This window comes from Giraffa tippelskirchi, chromosome 7 (genome assembly GCF_054371585.1).
Source record: "Giraffa tippelskirchi isolate mGirTip1 chromosome 7, T2T-mGirTip1v1.2.pri, whole genome shotgun sequence".
Taxonomy (NCBI): domain Eukaryota; kingdom Metazoa; phylum Chordata; class Mammalia; order Artiodactyla; family Giraffidae; genus Giraffa; species Giraffa tippelskirchi.
The window spans coordinates 82,401,856-82,426,769 of record NC_137281.1 but is presented as its reverse complement, the minus strand read 5'-3'; the positions used below and the strand labels follow the sequence as shown (position 1 = coordinate 82,426,769).

The window sequence follows — 24,914 nt, the reverse complement described above, 5'->3', positions numbered from 1 at the left end:
TGTAACAAGTTTGTCATCCTCAAATCCGTTCACTCATTCAAGGAACCTGCGTTGAGCTAAGCCCTGGGGTGCAGGGATGAGTGTGAACTAGGTCCCCTTCTGGTGGGACAAGGCTGTCTCCCTCAGGGTAGCAAAGGAGAGCAGCTGAGCAGAAGAGGCTCCAGACTTGAGGCCTGCCTCCTGCATCCCTCTTCCCTCTGCTCCAAAGGGTGCTTTCCCCACAGCTGGCCCAGTCCAGTCCAGAGTGCAGGCTCCAGGGCTCTGGCCTGTTGAGGAAAGCAGGTCAGTAAGCCTTGTCCCAGGCCTTGGGGCTGGCTGTCCCCTTTCAGTGTCCCTCTGGCCTCCCTCCCTCCCTCTGTGGTGCCTGGCAGCTTCCGTGGGCTGGCTCCTCACTCACGCACAGAGCCCAGAGCCATCCACAGACAGCGCGGCCACCTCCCCCAACCCCAGCCCCAGAGCTCTGCGTGGTGATTGATGCCGCTGGTCTGCTCCTGGTCCCAGAGAGCTCCTTTGAATAATAACTTGGCAAAATTACTTTTTTTTTTTTTTTTTTTTGCTTTCCCTATTTCTGATTCATTGGCTCTTTCTAAGTCATTCATCTCTTTTGAGTTAGAGGAGGAAAGCAGAATGAGGAAGAGGAGGAGGAAGTATTGCAGAGTTACAAGGGACCCTGAGTCCCACTTCCTCATACTACAGACGGAGCTGAAGGCGGAGTGTGGATTCCTCTATGAATCCTGACCTCCACTCATAGAAGAGAAGCAACTGTGGGAGGGATGGGAGACGGGGGAGGCAGGGATCTTTCTAGGGACCCTTAAGTTGCACCTTGAAGGCAGCTGCCTACTGTATCCACATGTAAGGCTGGTCCAGTCTGCCGGCAGAGATGTTGGAGTTTCTTTATCCTTGAAGGGGCAGAGCAGAGCAGGGAAAGGGAGTAGAGACAGACGGGGCTTCAAGTGAGTTGTGTCAGCTCACCAACACCAACACATGATCACCTACTATGTGCCGGGCATGGAGGAGACAAAGATGCATAGACACTTCCTACCCTCAAGGGGTTCACAGACAGGTACAGGAAAAGCTGATACCTGCGACAGGTGCTGTAGTGGAAGTAGATCCGATGCAATCACACAGAGGAGGTTGTTCTATGTCCGGAGGGACCAACAAGGAAGTCTTCACAGATGAGCTGATAAAATGTTCTGAGATCTCAATCTGAAGGTGGGGAAGCATGCTCCAAATGTCAGGCACTGCAGAAGCAAAGGCTTGAAGGTGTGAAATGGCATAGTGTTCAGGGCAATGCTGAGTTCTACGGCATTTTTAGAGTATGAAGGTGAAATGGATGTTGGCCAGACACAGGAAGAAGGGCCAGTAATGATACTGCCTGCAGAACTGAATCAAGCACTCGTGCAGGAAGGCCTGTGTGCTAGTCTTGGCAGTCTGATGACTGTGACAGGACAGTTATCCAACAGGAAGGGGTCTAATCAGATCTGCAACAGTGTGGAGGATGGATCAGACCCGGAGAGGCTGGAGAAAGGAAGACCAACCAGGAGCTGGATGTAAGAGTCCAGGCAACAGTCTATGGAAGGACTGAAACAAGGCAGAACCGACACAGGAGGGAATGGATGTGCGAAACATGTTGGCAGCGCTTGGTGGCTGGATGAGGGGTGAAGATGGGGAGACAGAGGAGTCAAGGGTACCTTGCTGATGCCACCAGCTGAAACAGGGATCACAGCGCAGAAGCCTTCACGAACCACTGCCAAGCACCAGCTAGATGGCAGTGCTATTCCAGACACAGAGACAGAGACGAATAATTCATTTCCCTTGGATGTACTTCTCTATTCTTTAAAGACAAGCTTAATCCGTATACACATATGTCCAAACAAGTTTGGGAGAATCTCAGAACTTTTTTCTTTTACCAAAAAAATAATACACCATTCCCTCCCTCACTTCCTCCCACCACCCCCCCACCTCCCCACACACTGAAACCCACTCCCTGATTTATTTTGTTTTCTCCAGGAGGCAACACTCATGCACCTGTGGTGATTCCAGGTGGTGTAGGATTAGGGCAGCTAATTTGGGGCCACTGTCACAGAGCTAATGTTGGGAGGTAGGAAGCTTCCTTGAGAGTGGTCTTTCTCCAGCCATCTCTGCCTTTCTGCTGGAGTCTTCTTCCCCCCTGGGATGGATTTCCCTGTAAAGTAAATGTCTTGTCTGAATTAATCTTATTTTTAAAAGGAGAGAGTCATCATATTGTAAAGACAGATCATAAAAAGATGCATCAATCTGTCAGGAAGGCTGGTTAATGTGAGTATTTGGTTAGCAGAGTCAGTGCCCCCGAGACAGTCTTTCTGGACCAGCCCTGGGCCGGGAAGGGGCCTTTAATTTGAATACTTAGAGCACATATGGCTGGCAGCTTTGCATTCTGAACCTGGGCACTGGAGCAGCCTTGCTCTGTAGAAGAGGTTGGAGCGCCCCCCAGTGGAAGGGGCCCATTCCCAGGGCCAGCAGTGCCCCCAAACACTCCCACTGGAGAACTAATCAATATGAGGGATCTTTAGAAGACACCTCAGATGCTCTCTCCAATCTGCTTTATTCTTTTGGGGCTTCTTTTATTATCGGGCTTCCCTGGTGGCTCAGCTGGTAAAGAATCCGCCTGCAATGCAGGAGACCTGGGTTCGATCCCTGGCTTGGGAAGATCCCCTGGAGAAGGGAAAGGCTACCCATTCCAGTATTCTGGCCTGGGGAATGCCATGGATTATATAGTCCATGGGGTCACAAAGAGTCGGACACAATTAAGTGATTTTCACTTCAGACGCTCTCTTCATGATGCTTTATTCTTTTAAAAAGGACGCAGGCCATCACATACGTACACAGATAAAAACCGAGTAATATATGAAGCGCATGGTATAAAAATTCTATGCTGTGAAACATTCCATGGGTGATACAGAAATACATGAAATAGAACAGAGAGGACTGCTCAGAGTGCTCCTTTACCTCCTTCCAGTTGACCACTGGGCACTGTTATGTGTGTATCCTTCTTACCCTCTTCCAACACGTTTCTATTTATTTCCTGCACAATACACAGACACTGTTTGTTTTTTGTTAGATGCAATGGAAACACATCAAAACATGGCATTTGAATTTTTAATTAACCTTCTATTTTGGATTTCTTTTTTTTAAATACAGCTATAAAACTAATACATGTTTGTCATAAAAGCTTCAAAATTGATAGAGGGGTAGAAAATAAAAAGGTAAAAAAAAAAAAACCAACACTGTCTATCCCACTCAGAGCAAACAGATAAAACACATTTCTGTGTAAATTTTGGAAAGACTATGCATGTACAAGCATTTAAACGTGCACATCGTTCATCTGTTCACTGAGGCAGTGAGAGCTCTGAGAGGTCACAGGGCAGATCAAGGTCACAGAGCAAATGCAGAGGCCGGCTCCTGGATTTCAGAGGGCAAAAGCCTTTCCACACCGCACAGTTCCCAGGAGTTTGCCCACAGCCGGTCTCAACTGGAGTGGCTAATCTCTCCAAGCTTCAATACTTTGGCCATCTGATGCAAAGAGCTAACTCATTAGAAAAGACCCTGATAGTGGGAAAGATTGAAAGCAGGAGGAGAAGGGGAGGACAGAGGACGAGATGGTTGGATGGCATCACGGACTCAGTGGACATGAATTTGAGCAAGCTCGGGGAGATGGTGAAGGACAGGGAAGCCTGGTGTGCTGCAGTCCATGGGGTCACACAGCCGGACACGACTGACTGAACAACAACCACCTCCACCTTGTCTGCAAGGCGGCGACACTCCTCAGCACCGCCGGCTCTCAGTGTATTAATAGACCGCACTGCAGGAGGCTGTCAAATGGTTTGTGTCACTGATGCTGCTGTCCCCTCCAGAGCTGGCGTCACAGCAGAGCAGCGTCGTGGAGCCTGGCAAAGCGATTCGTTCGTTCAGTGCGCTTGTATTCTCGCTTTTGTTCCCCAGAGTACCGTGACAGTGACAAGTGGAGGACGCTCACTTCCCAAGGAGGATTCTGTTTAAGAAGCCCCTCCCCTGGGGGGAGCTGATATCCGCGTGAGGCCCCTCCATCTACAGGAGGCCCTGGGGCCACAGGCCTGACCTCTGGGAGTGCCCAGCTTGATGGAGTGGGCGGTACACACCCTAATACCCTGCCCTGATCTTGAGTTCACCTGCATTCCCTCTCTGTTTGCCTAGGGCACAGCCAACACCTGGGTGGAAGAAGAAAAAGCCAGTCATGGGGATGCACTTGTTTCTGGTTAACGGCAGGTTGGCCCGCATCTGGGCATCTAGGAAACATCCAGATGGATGGCCCGGCTGACCTGTACGCCCACATATTCGATCCTGTCACCTATGAGCCTGGGCCAACGAACTCCCCCTACCTTCCAGCCCGCTGCCCCAGACCTGCTCTGACCTTGCAGCTAGAAAAGAGGGAAGCCCAGAACTTGTACACTGGGTACAGGGATGGGAGGGGTGTGTGGGGTGTGTGTGTGTGTGTGCGTGTGTGTGTCTGTGTGTGTGTGTGTGTGTCTGTGTGTGTGTGTAGCAGAGGGTGGGGAGGTGGAGGGTTGTGTATGCATTTGTGTGTTTGTGTGTTGGGGTAAGAGGCTGGCAGCTAGAGAAACTGACTTTCTTTCTTTGCCGCGCCTCACGACTTGTGGAAGTTCCCGACCAGGGATGGAACCCATGCACCCTGTGTAGCTGCATGACTCTGAAGCACTGAGTCTTAACCACTGGACCACCACGAAGTCCCAAGAAACTCTACGCTTGAAAATGAAGTTTCTTGACTTCACGGTTCTGCCTCCGTCCCCGCGTAGAGCTGTTGCCTCCAGCAGAGAGCTTTGGGGTGGGGCTTTCTTCCCTGGCTCTTACCGATTCACTACCATTCGGAAACCAGTCTCCCTCCCAGCAAAACAAACCCTCTTGAGATCGATGGTTCCACAGCGCCCTCCAGTGGGTAACTAGGATGTGTCTAGAGAGAAAGCCTTGGACACACATGGTCGCAAGTCACACCTGTGGATCCTTCAAGGATTTTAGAATCTAGACGCAAGTTCCTCCACATGCTCCCATGCCCTTTGGAAGATGAAATTGCTGTTTGTATTCAGTGGCAGATCAGTGGAAATCTGTAATGAGAGAGCAAGGAACTGCGGACTGGGCAAACTGTAAGATAATGGTGACTGTGTGTGCATGAGTGTGTGTGTGTGTGTGTGTGTGTGTGTGTGTGTGTGTGTGTGTGTGTGTGTGTGTGTGTGTGTGTGTGTGTGTGTGTGTGTGTGTGTGTGTGTGTGTGTGTGTGTGTGTGTGTGTGTGTGTGTGTGTGTGTGTGTGTGTGTGTGTGTGTGTGTGTGTGTGTGTGTGTGTGAAGTCCTCTTAGCACACACTAGAATGCTCTGCAAACTCTTGCCACATGACTTTGCTATATTCTCTTTACCAGCCCATCAGGACACCCTCTTAGCTTACATCTAGACGCCACTGAGTGACAGTTGTTTTTTTCCCCAAGCTTTCCCAAGTCTGATGACAAGGCAAAAACACAGACTCAACAGGAGGCAATGGGCTCCAAGAGGGTGACCCCAGGCTGGTAAGTTAATTGTTCTTGGTCCGAGTTTCCCCATGGGAGTTAGATGTCTATCCCAGACTTGTTGGAAATTAAACACAGTCGTGCACAGAGGCCCCGACACAAGGCCTCTCAGATATGCTGATGCCCACCCCCTGGAGAGGCCCTGAGAACCGGGTACCCTCCTTCCTGCCCTCCATACGGCTCGCGTGGTTGCCTCCTTTACCTCAGGGCTGACAGCTGGGCCCCACTCTTCCTCTTGCATTCCTCCTCCTGCTCCTCCTGCATCTGGAATACGATGTCCTGCATTCCATCTTTTCTCTGTCCCAGTCCTCATGCTGTGTTCCGCCCTCTGCCCCAGGGTGCACTTCAACATCCTTATCCACCATCCGCTTTTCTTGCTGCTGATTCTTTTTTTTTTTTTCACCATGTAATTATTTTTAATGTCCAGATTTTATAATTCGAGGGCCAGAGCTTTCTCCCAGACTCGAGCTTATAAGCTCTCAACTGGCCTGTGAGGCCAGTAGGGGTACTTCTTCTTGTCTAATTTGGTTTCCGGGAAGATTTCATTCAAGTCCTCAATGGTCATCTGATCAAATGGAATTATGTTCCTCATCTTCTCCAGCTCTTTCTCATATTCCTGAATCCTGGTCTTTGAGAGAGTCAAAAACTCAGCACAACTTTTCACATCTTCTTTTTCTTCAGCATCCACCTGGGCAGTATATTTATCCTCTGGTATAGGTAACTTCAGGGCATTAAACTTCTTCTCAAAGTCATCCACCAAGCCAGCCTTTGCCACGTTGGCCTTGTAGTAAGCCCAGTCGACGGCAGGTGGCTTCTCAGGCAGAGCAGCCAACCTGGAGGTTAGGGTCTCATTCCAGGACTTCAAGGAGTTAGCCATGGCCTTCTGGTTTCGGGGGGATGATCTCCCCGATAGCTACCCAGTCAATGGTTTTTAGAGCAAGTTTCTGTCCAGCCATCTTGAGATCCTTCACCAACCCCAGGCGGCCTGCAATCCCCAGCCTGATTGTTTTTTTTTTAAATACTTATTTGGTTGTGCTGGGTTTTAGTGGTGGCATGTGGGATCTTTAGTAGTGACACGTGGGATATCTTAGTTGTGGAATGGGAACTTTTCGTTGTGGCATGTGGGATTTAGTTCCCTGGCCAGGGATCAAACCTGGACCCCAGCATTGGGAGTACAGAGTCTTAGCCACTGGGCCACCAGGGAAGTCCCCCTTTGCTGCTGCTATTTGAAAAGAACTTCTCTCACTGATGTCATTTCATTGTCACCCACAGGATGACTCCAGTGTCCTCTGCAACCCCCTCACCTGCTGTGTCCCAGGACCCTCTCTGATGCCCAGCCCTTTATAAGAGGTGTCACCATCGTGGTTGTCACCTTTACCTGTTCTGTGCCCAGGACTTCTAACCCTCAGAAAAGAAAGGTATATTCTACAATCCCATTGGAAAGTGTCTGATTCCAATCCCCTGAAAGCCGCTTTGGGGAGGAGAGTTTAGACTGTCACAGAAGAGATGGAACCCAGCAAGACTAGCTGCAAGGCGGAGGATGTGTGGCAACTGTGAGGTCCCCAGGGGCTTGCAGGGTGAGGCAGAGAGAAAATACCCAGTTCAGGTCTGAGGGGTGAGGCCAGCTCTTCTACCCCTGGTACCACCCAGGACATCTCCTCCCCAAAGAGTCTCCCAGGAGAGCTTCTGTATTTGCTGTCCTTGCCGTCTACTCCTGTCTGGACAGTGACAGATGCAAAAAGAGGCTCCAACACATAGAGGGAGCATGAAGTAGAGAATGGGCTTCCCTGATAGCTCAGTTGGTAAAGAATTCGGCTGCAATGCAGGAGACCTTGGTTCGATTTCTGGGTCGGGAAGATCCCCTTGAGAAGGAACAGGCTGCCCACTCCAGTATTCTTGGGCTTCCCTTGTGGCTTAGCTGGTAAAGAATCCACCTGCAATGCAGTAGACCTGGGTTCAATCCCTGAGTTGGGAAGATCCCCTGGAGAAGGGAAAGGCTACCCACTCCAGTATTCTGGCCTGGAGAATTCCATGGACTGTATAGTCTATGGGGTTGCAGAGTTGGACACGACTGAGCGACTTTCACTTTCACTTTCATGAAGTAGAGAGAAGATGCACAGACTCAGATGCTGGAGCAGTAAAGAGGCACCCAGGGACAGATGAACATCCTGAGCACTACTGGTGATGTCTCATTTCACCCCCAGCAACTGTGATCAGGGAGGCGGGGCATCAGGCCCATCCTTCAGATGAAGAAACAAACTCGAGGAGGTTTCCAGGGCCACAGCACTGGGCAGAGCTGAGCTGAGCTACAAGTCACAACCTGCCAGATTCCCAGGCACAGGACTTCTCTGTGACCCCCATGGAGAGACACACACAGAGACTCTGTCTCCATTCCACTTCTCTAATGACTGTGTGGAGAGAAGGGAAAAGCATCATGCCGAGCAAGGAAGGGACGCACACAGGGGAGAGACACAAGGAGAAAGACAGAGAGAAGAAAAGAGACACAGATAAAAAGAGAGATGGGAAGACAACAACATAAAGAGAAGGGAAAATTAGCTGCTCATCTCTCCCTTTGGGAATGGATTCTGGATAAAACACACATTCCAGGTCTCAACCCCAGATCTGTAGAATCAGAATTTCTGGGCAGGGTCACAGGAATATACCTTTAAAGAAAGTTCCTCTGAGTAGCAAGGTGTGCTTTGAAATGCATCAGAAAAACAGGATAGCCTGATGGATGAATAGAGGGAGGGAGAAATGGAAAATATGCAGTAAACCAAACACAGCAAAATGTTAACTGAGGAATCTAGAAAGTGAGTAACACTGTTCCCTGGACAAGTCTTAATTTTCTGTATGTTTGAAAATTTTCATAATAAAATGCTGTGTGTGTGTAAGTTCTGGAATGACCACGATGATCAGGTAGGTCTGGGACTACTGTAGTAGGAGGGAAGGTGTCCTCAGAGGACTTCTGGAGGAGGGGTTGCCCTGGAAAGGCCCCCTCTACCCTCTGGCCAAGTCTGCCCAGCCTCACAGCAATTCCCAAACTCACAGCAGCACCCCACAAGGCCCCGCCTTCTCCTTGGGCTCTCAAGGAAGTCCATCTGCCTCCTAGGGGCTCCTGTTCTGCACGTGGAGCTGGATTTGCTGGGTCCTGTGAGGCTGGTCCCTGCAGGGCACTAGCAGCAGTCTGATTAGGCTGGCGAGCGGTGTGGGTTTGGGCAGAGCTGGGAGAGGCAGAGCTAGAAGTTCTCTTGGAAAAACTTGAAGCTGAACTGCTCACAGTGGCCCTTGAGGATCTTGGCCAGAGCTGGAGAGCCACAGAAGAAGACTTGAACCTTGCCTTTCTTCTCAGCGGCCACCTTCTGGAACACCTAGGGTCCACGGAATTGGGAAAGAGCAGAGGGAGAAGAGGGGGACTTCGGACCCACCCAGTGACTCACCTAGTGGGGCTGAGGACATAATGGGCCAGGGTGACTGTCCTCCCCATGAGGAGCTCCAGGGCATAGCTGCTTGGCTTTGGCCATTAGTTTAGGAGCCATTTGCTCAATGCATAACCTGACCCAGACTCCAGGGAGGGCTGGACCAGAAGGAGATAAGACCCAGGCCCTCCACTCAAGGAGCTGCATCCATGTGGGAGACATGTACTAACCAGCTGCAGTGCTGGGGGGCGATGGCAGAGCCCAGCGGGCACACTGAGCTCCAATGCCCCAACCTCATGCCAGCTCACAGGCCTCCATCGAAATGCCTCTGAAGTCAGGCTTCCTCCCCCAGGGAGGACCACTTTCCACCCCAAGTTCTGCTTAAGAATTGCCTTGCCTAAAGTTTTCTTGGTGTTCAAGGCCTGCTGGCATCCCCTTCCCCACCAGCTCTTACCATCTAAACATGGATCACCTACAGCAGTTTGAAAAGCAATACCTTCTGGTCATTTCAGACAAACACTACACCCCAACTGGTTAAGTGCTCAGGGAGGAAAAATAATAATAAAACCAATCTGAGGAATAAAATAGACTGGGATAAGACCTGATATCTCCCCAGAATTCTTTCCACTGGGGCCTTTGGACTCTGGTCTGCAGGGGGTTTGCAGGCTGGGAGGGGCCTTGGAGGTCCTAGGGACTAACTTCCTCTGTGATCAGACGGGGAGACAGAGGCTAGTGGTGGAACAAAGTGAGGCAGTGATGGAGCCAGAACGTAGGTACCCTGCCTCCCATTCCAGCCCTGAGATCCTAGCTGGACTCTGGATGCTGGCCCCAAGCTTTGCCTCTGGTTGCTTGGCCCAAATCTCCCTAGCCAGTGCCTCAGGCTCTCAGCCCCACTAGTCCCTGCAGGCTTCAGGACTCCAGGTGGCCTTTACCTTGTTCCAATCAGGCCGCCCAGGCTGGGTGCGTGTCTGGAGGCCCGTGATGGAATCCTTCTTCTCCTTCTTGGCCAGGAGGTCGAGGGCCATCTGCAGACCAATGGCCTTTATGTCGTTCTTGCTCAGCGCAGAGGTCATGTACATGTGCAGCTCCAGAAAACGGCCTACGTGGTGGGAGGAGAGGGCAGGGCTGAGGGGCCAGCACCTGTGATGGGGACAGGGCTGGACGCCAGCCATTCTACCCCAGGGCTTGGAGAGGAACTCATACAAATACTATCAGCTAACGTGTTCACCCATTACCTCCACCTGACCAACACCATAGAAGGGAAAGATGGTCACCTTGGGCTGCTTGAGCTGGGCAGGCCCTATGCACGGCATACATGAGTTACCTTATAGCCACTGTCCAATGTAAGCCTTACAGCCACCCCAGGAGCTAGACCTCATATTTGAGTGTGTGCGTGCATACTAAGTCACTTTAGTCATGCCCAACTCTTTGCGACCCTATGAACTGTAGACTTTCAGGTTCCTCTGTCCATGGGATTCTCCAGGCAAGAATACTGGAGTGGGTTGCCATTTCCTTCTCTGGGAGATCTTCCCAACCCAGGGATTGAACCTGTGTCTCCTGCATTGCAGGTGGATTCTTTACCATCTGAACCACCAGGGAGTGGATCAGAGGGCAAATGCTATTGATTTACAGGGAAGGCTGGAGCAGACAGAGCTGCTTCCTGGGCTGGTGGGAATTGGGTGAAGTCTTGGCAGATGGGTGAGACTCAAAGGGGAGGTGAAAGGAAGGTGCACTCAGAAGGGAGCAGCAGGAGCCAAGGGCAGGAGACTGGTGTTTGTGGGTCACGACGTGACTGCCAGGTTGGAACAGAGCATCCTTGAATGGGCGTGACAGAGGATAGGACTGAATATACACTGAGGCCAGAATGTGAAGGATCTGGAATGCCCTGCTAGGGAAGGAGGGCAGGGAGAGGGTACTGGAGCAGGGCATGATGAGATGAAAAGAGCATTTCAGGGAGGGGAGTCAGAGGACTGAAGGGAGAGGGCAGAGACTGGCATCAAGGAGACCCATTAGGCGTCAGTGTCCACAGCTCTATGTCTGCAATGGGACAGGCTTGTGAGATGTTGATCCCGTCAGCTTTAGGAATTGGTGCATTCAGTGGGCATCTCCGTGCTCAAGCAGTTTCCTCTGTGATCCCAGAGGTGGCAAACAAATGTAATCACTTTCCCTGTGTGCCAGGATGGGGAGAAGACTGCTGAGTGTGTCCCACACCCCTGCTTCTCCCTCAAGGATTCAGGCCATCCCAGCTTGTTCTCTATGGTTTTATTAGCCCACTTTTCCTTTGGCTTAAAATCTCAGCCACTGTTAAAATGCAAATGGCCCTATAAACATATGGCCACCAAAGGAGGAAGGAGGGTGGGATGAATTGGGAGATTGGGATTGACATATATATGTGCACTCATGATAAGTCACTTCAGTCGTATCTGACTCAGTGCGACCCCCATGGACTGTAGCCCATGAGGCTCCTCTGTCCAAGGGATTCTTCAGGCAAGAATACTGGAGTGGGTTACCATTCCCTTCTCCAGGGAATCTTCCGACCGACCCAGAGATCGAACCTGTGTCTCTTATGTCTCCTGCACTGGCAGGCAGGTTCTTTACCACTAGTGCCTCCTGGGAAGCTCTCCGACATATATTCACTGCTGCTGCTAAGTTGCTTCAGTCGTGTCCAACTCTGTGCGACCCCATAGACGGCAGCCCACCAGGCTCCCCCGTCCCTGGGATTCTCCAGGCAAGAACACTGGAGTGGGTTGCCATTTCCTCCTCCAAGGCAGGAAAGTGAAAAGTGAAAGTGAAGTCGCTCAGTCGTGTCCGACTCTTCACGACCCCATGGACTGCAGCCTACCAGGCCCCTCTGTCCATGGGATTTTCCAGGCAAGAGTACTGGGGTGGGGTGCCATTGCCTTCTCCGGATTAATCCACTACTATGTATAAAATAGATAACCAATGAGAACTCACTGTATACCACTGGGGACTCTACTCAGTGCTCTGTGGTGACCTAAATGGGAAGGAAATCCAAAAAAGACGGGATATATGTACACATATAGCTGACTTACTTTGCTGTACAGCAGACACTAACACAATATTGTAAAGCGACTATACTCCAATAAAAGCATTTTTTAATGCAAATGACCCTAAGAGGGACACCACATTTTATTCCACACATCACTGAACTTGAGCAGTGTTGGCGGCACAGGAGGGAAAGAGATGCACCATAAGGGATGCCCACCTGGCCCTTCTTCCCCCTCCTGCACAGTCACTACCCCCCACATGGGGGTAAAAAAGGAGATGAGGAGACACCAGGGTGGGAGGGAGAAGGAGGTGCTGTGGAGGTCTTCACCCACTCCAAGACACTTGTGTTCAAGACAGTCCTCCTATTTCTGGGACACTCCCTTAAGGAAATCATCCAAAGAAAGGGGAAAAAAAATCTATGTGCACATGCATATTAATTGCAGCTTTACTTGTGATAATAAAGAATTAGGAATAAGCAAAATGTCCCGTAGTAGGGGCGTGGTTGAATAATTTATTGCAAACCATTAACTGTACTATTTGTTACATAAGTCATTAAATACTACTAGTACTGATACATTACTACTATTAAATTTATGGGGCAATTACTACTACTATTATTACTTCTAATATTAAATTTGTTGAGCAGTTACTGCTACTGCTACTACTACTCTTAGTACTATTTCTGCTACCACTAACTTTACTGAGCAGGTATTAAGTTCCAGCCCCTGTTCTAGGTGCTATACAGATGATCTCTCATCCAATCCTCATGACAATCCTAAGAGGCAGGTACTTAGTATCCATATTTTTCAGATCAGGAAGTAGAGGCAAAACAAGATGCTCAAGGTTCTAGAGTTATTTTGGGTTAAAGTAGAAGATTCAAGCCAAACAAAATGATTGAAGCTTAAGCCAAAGACATCAAAAATTATAAACCACAAATTCTTTAACTCAAACCTTGGCATATAATTAAAGTTGAAATCAGAGGCCATGTGCTTCAACTGCAATTAATGAGAAACCTTGGAAGAAATTTGAGGTAGCAAAGTTGTTGACTCAAGTGACTTTGAGAATGCAAAGCACTGGGTTCACTGTTACCCTTTGCTTACATAGATTAGGAAGAAGCAAACAGTAAATATTTATATACCAGTACCCAGAAAATTTAAATTAAATCTAAACTTCCCCTGAGGCTATCATCATAAAAGCAAGTTTCTTACAAATTAAAATACTTAAGCATTTAGAACAAAGTCAATGCTATATAAATATTTGCTTTAATTATTATTTACAAGAAAGGGCAAGAAGCTTTACTGCAACATCTAGGGTTTAATTGTCATCTTCCAAAGACTGTTGACTTGTACTTTAAGGCTTTGGATGTTTGTTATAGTAAACTACACGTGTTGGAATGTTTTCGTAGAAAACTGTATTTGATTACTTGAGCTTATAAACTATGTTTATCATAGGAATTTGAATTTACTCATGGCAACCCTGTGATAATTAAACAGCCAAAAAATATCTAGTTCCAGTGAACTCAACAGTATAAAAAAACCTCACTAATTCTCTTGAAGTTAGAAACATATCTAAAAATGTTCCTTCTTCTATAAGATTTTCCACAAGTAAAGTATAACAAAACAAAATAATGACTCACAGATTAACTTTAAGTACAGTACAAAACCTCAGTATTCCACAAAAATGTCCCAAAAGGACTATTATGTATCCCAGAGAAACCTGTTATCATACAATGCTTAGTAAAAAGTGTACACTTGCTGGGTGGGGAGGGGAGACTGCAGGGGCTGGAGGAGGACTTTAAACATTTCAATTTAACAAACACATAAAAGAAAGGACCATCCACAACAGAATTTGTACATGCCAAGCTATATAATCTTTATCTTAGACCACTTTCTGAATTTTTTGATTGCCACCTCATCAGGAAAAATATTGAGCACACACCACAAATAAATATATACGTTCGTCTCTACTTACAGATTACATCTATTAAAAATCAGTATTGGAGGGACTTCCCTGGTGGTCCAGTGGTTAAAAACCTGCCTTCCAGTACAGAGGACATGGGTTTGATCCCTGGTCAGGGAACTAAGATCCTGCATTCTGTGGGGCAACTAAGCCCACACTCGTGTTTACTGAGCCCGTGCACTCTAGAGCCCGGGCTCCACAACAAGAGAAGCCTGCATACCACAACTAGAGAAAAGACCCCATGCACAACTAAGACCCAGTGCAGTCAAATACATATTAATAAAATAAAATATTTTTTAAAAAACCATATTTGAGTAAAAGGAATCATAACACTCTCTCTTCTTGAACAACCAGAAATATGAGCAAGATATATAAAACAATGGTTTCCAGACTCTGATCAACAAGTTGTGCAGAACCGTCTTTGCTGAGAGAGGAAATAATGAAGTGAGCCTTACGACCAACTGGTGTCAGCCTCACTGAGTTGAGGAGATAGATAACTGGAGTCCAGAGAGGCCAAGACAGCTAGAACGTGCCAGGCACAAAACGAGAAGAAAGGCACCTGCAGACAAAAAAAGAGAGAGAAGGAAGAAGAGAAAGAGAAAGGGAAGACAGGGATTCACCAGATCTAGAAAGCCGCATCAAGTTCCCCCTCCGTCTCCAGCAGAGTGTTAATCTATACACATGTTAAAGAAAACTACCAGTAAACATGAGGCGCCACAGTGCCTGGAGCTCAAACAGGGCTGGGAATAATCTGTATTCCACCATCAAGGATGCAGAGAGCTTGTAATATACAAGGCAGTAGAATGGGTCCTCAGAGGTGTAGCGCCTTAGCTCTGGGGCTGAATTAGACCCACAGTAAAGGCTGCTGGGGACTCACCCTAACAGAAGTTAAAAGCAAGGCTTGAAAGTATCCAAATCATCCTAAATAACTTAACTGTGCACCAGAACAAAGTACAGAACTATTAAGAGAAATACCACAAAATCCAGAACAGGACAACATGTGATTCACAATGTGACATCCAGTAACAAATTATCAAGCATGCAAAAAAATAGAACACAATTCATAACCAGGAGAAAATTAGTAATTAGAAAAAGATCTAGAAATGTCAGAGATGATGGACTTAGACAAAGATGTTACAACATATATTATAAACATGCTTGAGAATGTAAAGACAAAACAAAGGGCCATGATGAGGAGAGAAGTACAAGACATAAAAGATACCAAAATAGAAGTTCCGTGGAAGAAAAACACAACAACAGAAATGAAAAACACAATGGATAGGATTAATAGCTATTCTAGGTCTTTTGGTTTTTACATATTAATTTTAGAATCAGCTTCTCCATACCTATTTTTAAAAACCTGCTAGAACTTTTACTAGAATTGGAAGGATCTCAGGTGGCTCAGTGGTAAAGAATCTGCCTGCCAACACAGGAGATGCCAGAGACATCCAGTTCGATCCCTGGGTCAGGAAGATCCCCTGGAGTAGGAAACGGCAACCCACTCCCTATCCTTGCCTGGAGAATCCCATGGACAGAGGAGCCTGGAGGGCTACAGTCCATGGAGTCACAAAGAGTCAGATAGGACTGAGTACTGCACTGTACTGTACTATACTGCAGAAGAAAAGATGTACTTGAAACCATAGAAACTATCTAAAATGCGGCATAGGTTGAGTGGGAAAAAACCAACAACCAGATTCCCAATAGCCTGTGAGATATCAGTATAACACCTGTGTAACTGAAGTGATAGGAAGGGGCAGGGGAGACAGAAAAAAATATGCAAAGAATGGCTGAAATTTATCCAAATTTGATGAAAACTCTATGTCCATATGGCTGAGAAGTTCAATAAACTCCAAGTACAAGAAATAAAAAAAAAAAACTATTTCTCAGAAATGTTGTATAGTTTTTAGTGTTCGGATCTTGCTCATATTTTGCTAAGTTTATCCTTAAGCATTTCATGCTTTTAATATTTTAAAGATTTTCAAATACTAATTATTTGTTGTCGGAAAAGATCCTGATGCTGGGAAAGACTGAAGGCAGGAGGAGAAGGGGATGACAGAGGATGAGATGGTTGGATGACATCATGGACTCAATGGACATGAGTCTGAGCAAACTCCAGGAGATGGTGAAGGACAAGGGAAGCCTGGCGTGCAGCAGTCCATGGGGTCACAAAGAGTTGAACACGACTGAGCAACTGAACAACAACGACAAATAAAAATAGAATTGACTCTTGCATGTTGACTTTATATCCTGGACCTTGTTGAATTCATTATAAAACTGATCTAAATAAAGAGCTAAAACTATAAAACTTCTGGGAGAAAACATAAAAGAAAATACTTGTGACCTCACGTAAGGCAAAGATTTTAGATAGGACACAAAAAGCATCAATTCTACAAGAAAAAAAATCTGATAAATTGGACATCACTAAAATTTCAAAATTTTGTTCTTCAAAAGATAGTTTAAGAAAATGAAAAGACAAACCACAGACTGGGAGAATATATTTATAAAATGTACACCTGGTTATGGACCTGTTTCCAGAATATATGAAGAGCTCGTAGAGCTTAATAAAAAGAAGAAAAACATCTGGATTTAAAGAGTAAACAAAATATTTGAACAGATACTTTATAAAGAAGGCATACACAGCAAGACCATGAAGACATCTTCAAGGTTATTTATTAGTAATTAGGGAAATGCAAATTAAGAGTATATTGAACCTAAAATAAATAATTTTTTTTAAAAAAGAGTATTTTGAACCTAGAGGGGTGGGATAGGCAGGGAAGGGAGGCCCAAGAAAGAGGGGATATATGTATATTTATGGCTCATTCATATTGTTGTACAGCAGAAACCAACACAACATTGGAAAGCAATTACCCCTCCAATTTTAAAAAATTAAAAACAAAACAGACAAAAAAGAGCGTATGGAGATACCCCTATACACCCACTAGATGGGCTAAAATTAAAAAGATTGCCAACATCAAATGAGGCTGTAGTTGATGAGGTTGTAGAGCAACTGGAACTCCATTATTGATGGAAATACAAAGTGGTACAGTCACTTGGGAAAAACAATTTGATAGTTCCTCATAAAGTAAAACAGCACATTCCATACTACCCAGCAATCCCAATTCTAAGTATCGACCCAAGAGAAATGGAAATCATACTTCCACACAAAGACTTTCATAGTCCAAAATGGCTAAAAAGTGGAAATAACTCTAATATCCACCAACAACTGAATGGAAAAACAGATTGTGGTATGTCCATAAAATGGAACACTTCTCAACGACAAAAAGGAATTAGCTACTTACTGAAAGATGCAACAGCATGGGTAAATCTCAGAGGTTTTATGTTAAGTGAAAGAAGACTACATACATATTATATGATTCCATTGTTATGACCTAGAAAAGGCAAAGCTGTAGTGACTGAAAGCAGATCACTGGGTGCCAAGGGCTGTAAGTAGAGAGAGGGTGTTGATGCAAAGTGAGATGAGGGAGCTTTGAGAGTAAAAGAAATGGTCCATGTTTTGATTGCGCTCCCTAGGCTCCCTCATGTGGCCACTCTGCTTTTAAGTTTATACAACTGGACACATTTGTCAAAGTGCCATTATATTTATTGGACACAAATTGATGAATCTTACTGTACATAAATTATCCCTCAAAAAATTTCTTAAAGAAGTGTGAATATGAATCATCTGAGAAGCATGTTGAAATGTAACTTCTCTAGCCCTACTTCCAGAGAATCTGATCTGGAAGGTCTGGAATGAGGGCTGGGAATCTAGCTTTTTAAAAAGTGCTCATTTTGAACAAAAAGAAATGTCATTAAAAAAAGAGAAATGGGTGGAAAGTGAAAGTGAAAGTCGCTCAGTCATGTCCAACTCTTTGCGACCCCATGGACTATGCAGTCTGTGGAATTCTCCAGGCCAGGATACTGGAGTGGGTAGCTGTTCCCTTCTCCAGGGGATCTTCCCAACCCAGGAATCGAACACAGGTCTCCCGCGTTGCAGGCGGATTCTTTATCAGTTGAGCTACCAGGGAAACAGGCTATACATTTTTATAAAATGTGAATAAGAAAAAAATATCAGAAGGAAATCCTTCAAAATGCCTGGGTAGCTAGATGGGATTATGAATGGGTTTTTTACCCCCTCTCTTAAGTTTCACAAATTATTATGTTTTATCGGGGGAAAAAAGCAGCTCCCTCTCCCCTACACTTCTGATAGAAATAGAATAAACACTTTCTTACAGAGACCCTGAACTCCACTGCCCTGCCCCCCGCCCCCGCCCGCCAATCATTCTCCAGCCTCACCCCTCTCCTACCCTCCTGCGTCTCCTCAGCCTGGTCCATCTCCAGTTTGGTCAGCAGGCTCACAAACCACTCGAAAGACTGCTGGTCTCGGTTAATCCAAATGAAGTCCACCTAGGGAGAAGGGCCAGATCAGGGTGGGGGGTGGGGGTGGGGTTTACCTCATTCCCTCTTAACTGTGCTCCTCATGTGACCACCCTGCTTTTAGCACAGCACACACTATCATTCCCATTTAACTGGGGTAGTGGGGGTGGGTGGGATGGGGGTGCAAACTGAGGCTCACAGAGGTAAAGAATGAGGCTACAGAGCAGCATGGGACCAGAACTGGGGTTCTAGACTGCCAGGTCAGGATTTACTCTAATAATCTACTGCTCACAGCAAGCAGTGTTCTGAGCTCTTAAGCTTATTAAGCCAGAAGAACTTTTTTTTTTTCAAGAAACTCTTTTAAGTGGCTTATACAGAATAATGAATTTTCAAATGGCAAACGTTTTCATTTTTAAAACCACCATCAGGTCACAGCTAGCAAGCATCATGGCTGTGACTGCATCCCGGCCGCCTACTTTCAGGTTCTGGGTTCTTTAGTGAGATGCCTGCCTTCGGGGCCCAGAATGTCTCTCCAGGGGGAGAGACAAGCTGGTGGGGGTCGGAGGGTGGCGGGGAGAGGAACTGGCTCTGGTGTCTGGGGAGAAGCTCTGGAGTCCTGCCTGTAGGAGGCAGTGCTCACTCACCTTGTGGAGTTTCATGTCCTCGTCCTGACCACTCTCCATCCAGGAGTGCTGGCAATTGGGGCAAATGTGCTTTCTCTTCTGGTGTCTGACGGGAGGTGAGAGGAGGGGGTTTTGAGTTTGGGGTGAATATGAGATTTCTCAGGACCCCAGGGAACAGTGCAGGGGACAGGGAGGGAGGGTGGGGTGGCAGGGGGAGGGATGAGACCCCAAAGAAGAGCAGGAGGAGGAATAGAAGAGGAAAGAGGTAAAAGGGGAGACAGAGACAGGTGACAGAAGGGAGCAGGGAGGGGTGAGCATCTCTCAGGATTCTGCCCCAGGATACAGGTAGGACCACAGCCTGCCCACCCACCTGTATAAGATGCTCTGCAGGATGGAGGCAAAGGGTGTGATGCCAATGCCTGCACCAATGAGCACAGCATGCTCGGAGGCAAAGATCCTGCGAGTGGGGGTCCCATAAGGGCCATCGATGTAGCACTGCACACAGGAGGGGTTAGAGGAAAGAGAGGGATGGGTGGGTGGGTGAGACGTGGACCCCAACACATCAGACCCCCTGTATACGTAGGCAGTTGTCTCCTGGGCTGGAACCCAGGAGTAAGTGGCTCCTGCTCAGCACTGTTCACACACTGTGCTTTGAGCTCGAGTCTGGGAGCACCCTAGAACTCCCACGTGCAGATCTGGTGAGAGTAGGGTCCAACCAGCACAGCCATGTGTCCTGTGAGGGTGGGCAAGAGTCTGATTCCCATTATCTGGAGACCTGGGAGTCAGGCTGTGGGGACTGAAGAGCCCAGGAACTGAGCGTCCCAGCGAGCCCTCCCTGTGGGCAGAGGCTTTGCTTCCTCCGCTTGGGGCAGTGGTTTTGGTCACGGCCAACCCCGGAAACTCTCACCTTGATGTTACAGAACTGGTGGTTCTCAGAGGACATCTCAGAGACCTGCAGAGCACGGAGCAGAGAAAGTGGGTCTTTGGGAGTGGGTGGGCCAGGCATTTCTCAGAGGTTTACTCACCCTTGCAGTCTGAGCAACCTTATAAAAAGGGGATTGCCTTTTCTACCCAAACCATTCCAAGGGGCATGGGGTGCTTTTGAGGGAAAACATCAGTGATGTGCTGGTAAACTGACTCCTCAGAAGAAGAAAGGACCACCAGAAAAAAGGCCTGATTGTTAGTGTTGAGATTTCCGATATAAACACTGTCATCATGGCTCCCACCAATGACCGGTTTTAATAACTGGCTCCCCCCCACCCATCTCATGCTCTAGAGCCCTTGAGCCCCAATTACTGAGCTGGCATGCTGGAACTACCGAGCCCATAAGCCTAGAGACCGTGCTCCACAACAAGAGAAGTCACTGCAATGAGAAGTCCCGGCACGGCAATTAGAGAAAACCCAAGCAAAGCAATGAAGACCCAGCACAGCCAACAATAAAAAATAAATAATAACAACAATTAAAAAAAAAAAAAAACAGGCTCTCAAAATTCCTGAAAATTTAATAATCACTCTTGTGGTCCAACACAAGTCAGCTTCAGGTGGGACAGGAGAACACTCAGCCCAGCCTGCCTCGTGGGCTCAGCTACATCTGATTGCTTTCATGTTTCTAGACACACCCCTGGCCTTGAACATGCTTTCCCTGTGCCTAGAGCACACCACACTTTCCTTTTCCCCAGCTGGCAAATTCCTGCACATCCCTCAGTGTGCACCTTGCTTAGAGTGGCCATCTTCCTAGAATCTTTGCCCAGCGGCTCTGGGCAGAAAAACCAGGTGCTGGCCTGGCTCACAGCTCACCCCTGCCCTGGGGACCCTGCTCTGGGCTCGCTGATGGGGAGCCACCTGAGGGCAGGGAGCAGGCCTCCTCTGTCTACTCTGCCTGACTCCTCCAGCCCTGAGCACAGCCAGACCAGATTCCTTGAGGTCCATGGGCTTCCTCCTTGAAGATGAAGGAAACAGACCCGCAAAAGGGCTTCAGAGGCCTGTGATAGCTTCTCTCTGGTTAGGAGTGACCTTCACAATCATCCAGGCAAATCCCTTATTTCACAGAAGAGAAGCTGAATCTGGGAGTGCGACAATGACTCACTCAAGTTCCCACAGAGCTGGGGTGGAGCCTGGGTCTCTGTCTGCCTGTTCTGCGCTCACCATGTCACACCACGTTGCTCCTTGGTCCAGGGGCAACTGAATTTTGTGTCCTCCATGGTGCTGGCCTTGAACTACTTGTGATGGTTATTTTAGGAGGTGCACTGTGAGAGGGCTACTCCTCTAACAGTTTTTTTAAAAAAAAAATCCTTCTTATTGCAAGGAGAAAGCCTTGTATCATGGTTATTACATCCCCTTAACTTCTAACACTTACTATTCCCTCTTCTTCTTCTTCTTTTTTTTCTTTTAACAAAGTGAGAAAGAAAGAGATGGAGAGCATGACAGAGACAGAGAGGGAACAAGCCGAAGAGAGCAGCTTCAGGCTCAGAGCCTCATTTAACAGACAGAAACATCTGGCAAGAATTTAATAACATTGCTTTTGCTTTTAGACTTATCTTTTATGGCACATGATACTGATTTTCCATTAAACATACTAATCTAAAGCGTCCTTTTAAAATACAATTAAGTTTAAAGTAATGTTGGGATGTAAGGAGAAATATTCAGTGGGAAATATTACCTATGGGAAGTAAATATGGTAAAAGTTACAAAGGTGAGAGGCTGCAGGAACACCATGTGGTTTGGGGTCCTTTCCGACTGTGGCCCTCTCTTCCAAGTTCCAAGGACCCACCCACCAGTCCTGGGAGAAAAAATCTTTGGCTCTCCAACCTCCAGCCCCAGCTTCTTCAGCCTTACCAGGGCCCAGTCCTCGGCTGTAGCTTCCCTCTGTGCCCGAGTCCTATCCTTTGTCCCCGTGTTCACCAGGCCTTCGTGCCCCTGCCACAGAGTTCCCTCCAGCCTGCAGGATGTCAGTTCCACAATCACCTCCTTGTTGGAGGCTACTGCACCCTGTGCTGAGGCTCCAAAATCGATGGGCTGGGGCTGCAAGTCCTGCTTGGTTTCAAAACAAATATTGCTTTATTATTTAAATCATAAATCAATACAATTTTTTAAAAAAATTCAGAAACTACAGAATTTTGAAGGATAAAGTAAAAAAGCACTCTGAATCAGAAAACACAACTTCTCTAACCATTTTATCTGTCCTTCCAGACTTACACACACGCACTTTTACATAAACAGAACATACTGCTTTGTAACTCGGCTTTTCCACTTACTACATCTTGGCTAGCTTTACATGCTGATGCATATACATTACATAATCTTTTTTAGGCAACTTAATCTTCTATTAGAAGGGTGACTGGTAATTTTTTAAACTGTTTCCCTATTGTTGGGCATTTTGATCATATTCATTTTCTCATTATTGTTAGCAATCATGGTGTATAAAACAGCTCTTTCCCTTTACTCTTATTTTCTTCACAGCCTTTATTAGCATGTGACACATTATGTATCTATTGTGTATTTACTGTCCACCACCCCCTCCAGACTCAAAGCAGTGACAATGGGTATTTTACTTATTGATGAATCTCCAGCAGTTAGAATAGTACTTGGAAAACAGTAGATCCTGTGCTCAATAAATGAAGTGAAAGTTGCTCAGTCGTGTCTGACTCTCTGCAACCCCATGGAGTCCATGGAATTCTCCAGGCCAGAATAGGAGTGGGTAGCCTTTCCCTTCTCCAGGAGAACTTCCCAATCCAGGGATCAAACTGAGGTCTCCTGCATTGTAGGCGGATTCTTTACCAGTTGAGCTACCAGGGAAGCCCTAAATATTTGCTAAGTGATTGAATGAACGAAGTGGTTAAGGAGCTTGCATACATGTCCAAATAGTTTTTAGGATTAAACTCCTAAAAATGGTATTGCTAAGCCATTGGGTAGGAAGGCTTCCCTGGCGGCTCAGATGGTAAAGAATCTGCCTGCAATGCGGGAGACCCAGGTTCCATCCCCAGGTAGGGAAGATCCCCTGGAGAAGTGAATGTCTACCCACTCTAATATTCTTGCCTGGAGAATTCCAAGGACAGAGGAGCCTGGTAGGCTACAGTACATGGGGTCACAAAGAGTCAGACCTCACTGAGCAACTAACACTTTCACTTTTAAGCCACTGTGTATAGATATTTAAAATGCAGGCACATATAGCCAGACTGTCCACCAGAAAGTCTGTGCCAATTTACTCTTTGGCAGTGGTGCCTAAGACCCCAAGGAAACACAGCTTTTAGTATATCTACCCACCAGTTCTCAGTGTGCCAGGACTCACTTGATTTTGAAAATCAGCTTCCACCTTTAGGAGGTTTCCCCTGACGAACAGGAAAGAACACCCTGCCTGTTTCTACCTACCTCTCCATTTCCCAAAGTTCTGCTCTTGGCACTGTTCTAGAAGGGCCCTCTGGTCTGGCCAGGCAGGATTCCACCTGGTTTTCTTCTCTGGACTTTATATTCCACAAGGGCAAGGCAGGGCTGGGTCAGGCCTGGGGGAATCTCTTCCTTTGACCTTCAGCAGGGTTTCCACATATTAACCTGATTCCAGGCCTGGTGGCACAGCCTACTAGTGTTCAGGCACCCTCAGCCTTCTACATAGATTCCTGCTTCTTCAAGCATTGCTCTGATCTCTCTGCATTCCTCCCAAGCCTCCCAGAGCCTGTATTCATTGGCAGCTTGTCAACTGTATGGGTTTCATCAGGGCTCAAAAGATTGTTAAACTCATGGTGGTGATGATGATGATGATGATGGTGGTGGTAATGCTGATAGGGATAATGAATGGTCCACCTGGACCACACTGCCCAGTCCATGCAATCCTTTACATGCATACATTCCACGGGTCCTTAAAACAATCATGTTAGAAAGGAGAACCAAGGATAGGAATCACCTCTATTTCATAGGTGAACAACTTGAGGCTCAGTAAGGCTAAAAGATGTGCCCGTCCATAGAATTAGAGAGTATAAGAGCAGAGAGGTGGAGAGGGATTTTTCTCCTCTCAATTTCCCCCTCTTTGCCTTGTCCCCTGCCTTCTAAGGGAGCATGGTGGACCAGGGAGGATCAGGTGTGGTCTGGCTTCAAGGAGGCTCTTGGACCACACATTCTCAAACCTTCTGTGCAGTCCCAGCCAGTGTTCACAACTGCTCAGGCATTGCCAGCTAAGAAGGCAACTTGGTCCCCATGGGTTTGTCACCATGGTGGACCCTTTCTCCCCTTCAGTCACTTACCTGGGGCTTCCTCTGACTCCTCTTCATCTCCAAGCTCCTCGAGAGCCTCTTGGAACCACAGAACACTGGGTCTGATTTCTTGAAGGACTCAAACAACCTGTTGGTCCACTGGCCCTGGGACCGGATGTGTAGCCAGATGGTGTCTGAGCAAGAGACAGGGCAGGAGGAAAGAGGTCAGTGCTGGTCTCCAGCAGGGACAGGCCTGTCTCACTGGATGGACTGAGACTGGGCATCGGCCCCTTACACTCTCCTCTGAACGTCCTTCCTCAGGTCCAAACTAGCAGCCACGGCCATGAGACTGGGAGAGCTGGCCTCTCTGGTGCAGACCTTGCAATTTTTCTCAGTGAAGTCAACATAAGGGCTCAGTTTCCTCTGCCAAAGCAGGGGTCAGAGTGGCCCCGAGCACACTGAGGGCTCCCTAGAGGTGAGGGCCTTGCCTCCTCCATCAAGCCAGGGTCTCACCAAGGTTGGGGACCATCTCCCTCCCACATTCTATGAGATGCCTGTCAATGGTTCTGCACAGAGTAGGTGCTCAGTCAATAGTGGGACCAATAGCTTTCACTGCCCTCAGTGTCTGGGATACAGTGGGTGTTTGCTTAGGTTCCCTATTGAGTGGATGATTGGTGGAAAGGTGTTGAGCGGTACCAGAAAGAACATACATTAGAGCAAGGAGGCCCCTAAGAGACTTCCTGGTCTGGAGTTTTCA

The 24,914-nt window shown here is 47.3% G+C and overlaps 1 protein-coding gene and 1 pseudogene across 4 annotated transcripts in view; both read right to left on the bottom strand.

Annotated features, from left to right (window-relative positions):
- Positions 1-1,809: 1,809 nt before the first annotated feature.
- The window catches only part of NOX5 (NADPH oxidase 5), a 77,183-nt gene continuing 54,078 nt past the window's right edge, over positions 1,810-24,914 (bottom strand). The window contains exons 12-19 of one of the 3 annotated variants that reach the window (XM_081511915.1): positions 24,209-24,351; positions 21,810-22,004; positions 19,345-19,469; positions 18,996-19,080; positions 18,282-18,381; positions 11,965-12,004; positions 9,942-10,108; positions 1,810-2,185 (exon numbers count right to left, since the gene is read on the bottom strand). In XM_081511915.1, coding sequence (XP_081368041.1) covers positions 9,952-10,108; positions 11,965-12,004; positions 18,282-18,381; positions 18,996-19,080; positions 19,345-19,469; positions 21,810-22,004; positions 24,209-24,351 — 845 coding nt within the window. In that variant the 3' untranslated portion in view covers positions 1,810-2,185; positions 9,942-9,951. Of the gene's footprint in view, positions 2,186-5,980; positions 8,962-9,941; positions 10,109-11,964; positions 12,005-18,281; positions 18,382-18,995; positions 19,081-19,344; positions 19,470-19,881; positions 19,927-21,809; positions 22,008-24,208; positions 24,352-24,914 lie in introns of those variants that run through there. The other 2 variants (XM_081511914.1, XM_081511913.1) reach the window with 2 other exon arrangements.
- Positions 2,795-6,549, bottom strand: LOC145514327 (ATP synthase peripheral stalk subunit d, mitochondrial pseudogene; annotated as a pseudogene). The gene is made up of 2 exons (XR_014060060.1): positions 5,796-6,549; positions 2,795-3,926 (listed from the first exon to the last, which is right to left on the bottom strand). The product of XR_014060060.1 is annotated as an ATP synthase peripheral stalk subunit d, mitochondrial pseudogene (transcript).